Genomic DNA, 4,698 nt, shown 5'->3' with positions numbered 1-4,698 from the left:
CCACCCCCCAAACCCTAGATGACTTCATTTTTATCTTCTTTAAGATTTCATGGTTTCAACAAGGAGACAATTGCACAATATCTAATTTGCTTCCTACCTTATTCTTTTCCAAATTCCATTATCAAATAAAATATGATTCCGAGATGACTTCTTTTCATTACAAACTTGTTGCTTATGTTACTCAAAATTTTGTGCAACATAAACTCTGAGAATGTGGAGAAAAACAACGAATTTGATTGAGTGTCCATCTTTTGATTTACTCATGATGTAAAGGCGCTGAACTGGTTGAGCTGCTCTATCTTTTTATGACAGTTGTGTCCGGACCAACTTGCTGCACCTCAACTAGTTTGATTGGGTACCTACAATCTCACACCAACACAAACACCGAGTAACTCTGACCGTCCAGGCTAAGTCAAATGGGACGAACCACCTAAATTTTTTTGCATTATGCTGGGATCTGAACCTAAGACCTGATTACCCCCCCNCCCCCCCCCCCTCCCCCACTTTATTGACCACTAGGTCACACCCTCGGGTGCTTGGTTGAGCGTTGCTTTATTCCAGATTGGTTATTTGGTTTGGGCGGGTTACATTTATCATTCTACTGAATTCACCACAAACAACTTGCAGTAACTAACACTATAAATCAGCAAGGAAACTGAAAAAAGCTTGAAAATGCTTAGATTGGCTTAGCCAGCTTGAAAGGGATAAAATTATACCAACTAGAAATGAGATAAACCTTAAATTAGCTGAATTGCCTTAATTAAAAGAGCAAAGAGAAAACACTAGCATGTAGTTTCTTACTTGAGTCGCTAGCAATTCATCTCTTATGTAGATCAATTCTTGGATAATAACACTCTTTTAAGCCCATCCACATTTATGTCAATGTTTTAAAAGGTAAAATTGGGACTCACCTTGGTAAAGAAATCTACAAAACCAAGGAAGTGACCTTGGGAGTGAAAGTGACATGAGACTAATACCTCAATATGTAGGATTCGTTCTTATGCAGGATCTATACCTTCTATTATCCACCCCGCACACCCCAAGAAATTCCTGTACGTGCTTTATGCCTTATATAGTTCTCTTATTACACCCTCGAAAACTTATATTTTATTTATTCTTTTAAACATTTGACTATAGATTATATATACGGTGTTCTATGACTAAGAATTTTAATATTTTGAATATTATTTTTCCTAGATAGCAAATCCCTTTTTTTTTTAATAACTGGGGTGATCGAGCCAACTTGCACGCACCTCGACAAATTCCACAGTTTACCTGCTACCTCCCACCAACACAAGAACTGGGTAACTCTATCACTGGTGGAAGAAATCACCTTGTGTTTTGTCTTTGCTGGGAATCGGATCTGAGACCTCATGGTTCTCATCCTACTTCATTAACTTTATCACTGGTGGAAGAAATCACCTTGTGTTTTATATAATTTTTTACTGTATTTTTTTTTATAGTTCTTCATAGTTTAGTCTGTTTTTCAATTTTTATAAAGAATATGAAGACAACAAATTTGTGATGCTAACACCCTGCCCCATTCTAAGTGAAACATCCAATCCTGTGGCATCGTCTTTATATCACTTGCCTATATTAACAAACTGTTTCCATTGATTGGATACAGAGATTGGTTAATATTTTATCAGAGCCTAGATGATCCAGACATCGGCGATAACCTTTCTTATTTTCGTCATTCAAACTCAGGATTATTAACATCTGATCATCTTTCGCTTATAAGAACTGCAGGATCCAAGCACTGGTCTTCTTTGTTCTCTTTAATTTGACACTTCCAACATGTCTTTTTCATAGAAAATTGAAACTCTAAAACCATCCAAAATTAGAAAGTAGTTCAATACAGCCTTCTGATATTTGAAAGCAAATGCTAAGACAATGAGAAAGAATTGACAAGTACAAATGGCGATATATTATAATGATGCATCAGGGGTTAAATATTCAAAGCCCAAAAGTAGCGGGGAAAGTAAGTACCTGCCATATCGAGCATTGAGCACTTGTATCTGCGCTCTTTTTCAAAAGCATTTCATCTCGCAGCAGCAGAACCTGCTTCCAACAAACATCATTCCCATAAAACTTCCACTTAGACCTATCTGGCAAAGACTTAATGGCAGGATCACAAGGATCTCTCGCAACTTTAGTAACCCACCTAAGCAAGTCCGTGTAAGACTCTCGTTTCCTCTTCCTATTGTTCTCATCTTCCCTAACAACACTCGACTTCATTAGCCCAATATCCACTATGCCACAGTCATCACTTTGTGCCCCACTGACAAACTCGTGACCAACATTGCTCGTGTCATCAACATCCTTAACAGTACTACATTCATTGAGGTCCACGCTTATCTTTCCATCAAACTTCACAGGCTGTCTATTACTGAAAACAAAATGATCATCCTCGATACCATTAAACAACCGTTCATCAGCTGCAGCATCAAACTCACTTTTCTTCAAATCAACATTCACATATTCCTCATTTTCGTTCTTTTCATCAGAAATTTTCATTAAAATCTTCCTTAAATCTAGCTCAAGCTCCATATGCCCCCACCCAAAAGACAATCACACTTTCTCCCTTCACTCCAAGCACAGTTCACTAGTTCTGATCAATCAAAGAGAATTGCCACCACTCATTATATACGTTGAATCATACACTTCTTGCATTTTTCATCATCGAAACCCAACAAATCTCTCTTAATAATGTATCATAATACTCAATGTAGCCCAATTTTTCTATCAACAATTTCAAGTTACAATTACTCTTTTACAATGTGCAAAAAAATCTTTCAACCCAAACAGAGGATTAAAGCAATGCTCATTGTTCCATACTTTTTCGGGTTTTTTCAAGATTTTGGGACCCAACCCATCAATTTTCTCCAACAATCCTGCCATTGACATGGAAATTCAAAACCTATACACAAACACAACAGAAAAAAAAAAACAGAAAAGCACACATACAAAAAAAAATTGTAACTTTTCACATAGGATATGAAAAGGGTTTCTCTAAAAAATCAAATTTCAAATCAATGTTGTAACAATCCAAAATTGTGATATTACTAGTGGGTTTCAAAATTTTAATAATAATCTATAAATATTCAATAAATAAACTTAGAGCCTATAAAAGATTCAAATTAAAATTATTGAATTCGATCAAACTATATTCCTAACACTTTAATTACGAAGATGTTCAAGATTAATTATTAGGGGGCAACATAATATTTGGTACAAAAAGAAAATTTTTAGACCCCAAATAATTAAAGACCTAATAGGTCAAAGGGTGTTACAATTTTTTGAACAGGAAGAGTTTTATTAATAGATAATGAAATTGGGAAAAGAGAAAAAGATTTACCAGTAAAAATACCTTATTGGAAGGACAAGGTACAAGTTGTCAATTCTTGACCTTCTTTTAGGTTTTCAAAACCCTTTTTATTATTCAATAGAAAAAAAATTTTTGTTTTGATTTATGAGAGAAAAAAAAGAAGGGGGGTTGTGGGAGATCTAAGATTTGTAATAAAAAGGAAGTAGTGGAATGAGTTGTATGGAGACCAAAAAAATAAAAATAAAAAGTATTTGTTTAATTTATAGTTGGAATTATTGGCTAACTATAGTTTATTTTAATGGGAAGTTGGGTTGAGGAGATTTGGACTATGGTTGGGTAAAAGGGTAGTTTGGTCAATTTAAAGATTAACATATTTGAATCTCTTAGAATTAATAATAACTATCAAATATAAGTAAAACGATCACAAAATGTTAGAGACTTTTTTTTTGTTAAAATTCTTCTTATAAAAACTTATTTGCTAGATGAAACATGCTTTGAAAACTAATAGTGGTGATGGTTTTAAGGTGGTGGTTATTATTGTGTTGATTATTTTAACGTGGTCATTGGTGGTTGGTGTGGTGGTTATGTGATAATGTCTATCATGTAGGGATGATAATGGGGCGGTGTGGGGAGGTGAGGATGAGGCGGGGCAGGTTTAGCTTAATTCGTAAAATTTTTAATCGGTTCCATGGGGCGGATTAACACACACACACACACACATATATATATAACCTCCACAATAACAAAGAGAAGTTGATGGCATAGTGGCAAGTCCTTTTTGAATTTATGTTGTGCGTCACTGGTTTTAAATCCAAAAAAATTCAAGGTTCTCATTTTTAAAGGTTAATTTTATACTTTTATTTTTTGAATCCCCTGAACAAAAATTCTGGATTCGTCACTACACCCGACGCAACATGACAATTTTTTTTTCATTTTCAATCCACCCCACATATTTTTTTAATATTTTCTTTTTCTAGTTAAGTTTGATACTAAAAATAAATTTATTTTTCATTAAGTTTTGTTAATTTAATAGAAAATGACTTTAAAATTTATTTTTTAGAGGTCAATTGAAAACATGTAACAAATTGTTTTCTTCAATTGAATCATTCTTACTTACTATTTTGAATATTTTAGTATCTTTATACAAGTTATTTTAATAAATAACGTTCTATCACTTTTATAACACATAAAAATTAAAAGTTAAGTTTGAACACATATAAAAACATATCTACTCGCAACCCCCTCACTCGAATAACCTTAGCCCCACCCTATTTTCATTCCAACCGTCATAGTTGAGCGTTGGCGTCGAGCAAAAAAGGTGGTTGATGATGATGAATGTGTTAGGATCGAATTCACGTACACACAATAGA

General features: G+C 34.1%; 1 protein-coding gene across 1 annotated transcript in view; it reads right to left on the bottom strand.

Annotated features, from left to right (window-relative positions):
- The window catches only part of LOC107032396 (AT-rich interactive domain-containing protein 1-like), a 6,327-nt gene extending 2,789 nt beyond the window's left edge, over nt 1–3,538 (bottom strand). Inside the window, exons 1-2 of the mRNA XM_015233992.2 lie at nt 3,371–3,538; nt 1,990–2,894 (exon numbers count right to left, since the gene is read on the bottom strand). Coding sequence (XP_015089478.1) covers nt 1,990–2,550 — 561 coding nt within the window. The 5' untranslated portion in view covers nt 2,551–2,894; nt 3,371–3,538. The remainder of the gene's footprint in view (nt 1–1,989; nt 2,895–3,370) is intronic.
- Nucleotides 3,539–4,698: the final 1,160 nt, after the last annotated feature.

This window comes from Solanum pennellii, chromosome 10 (genome assembly GCF_001406875.1).
Source record: "Solanum pennellii chromosome 10, SPENNV200".
Classification (NCBI taxonomy): Eukaryota; Viridiplantae; Streptophyta; class Magnoliopsida; order Solanales; family Solanaceae; genus Solanum; species Solanum pennellii.
The sequence above is the reverse complement of the archived record's forward strand: the minus strand, read 5'-3'. Positions and strand labels throughout refer to the sequence as shown.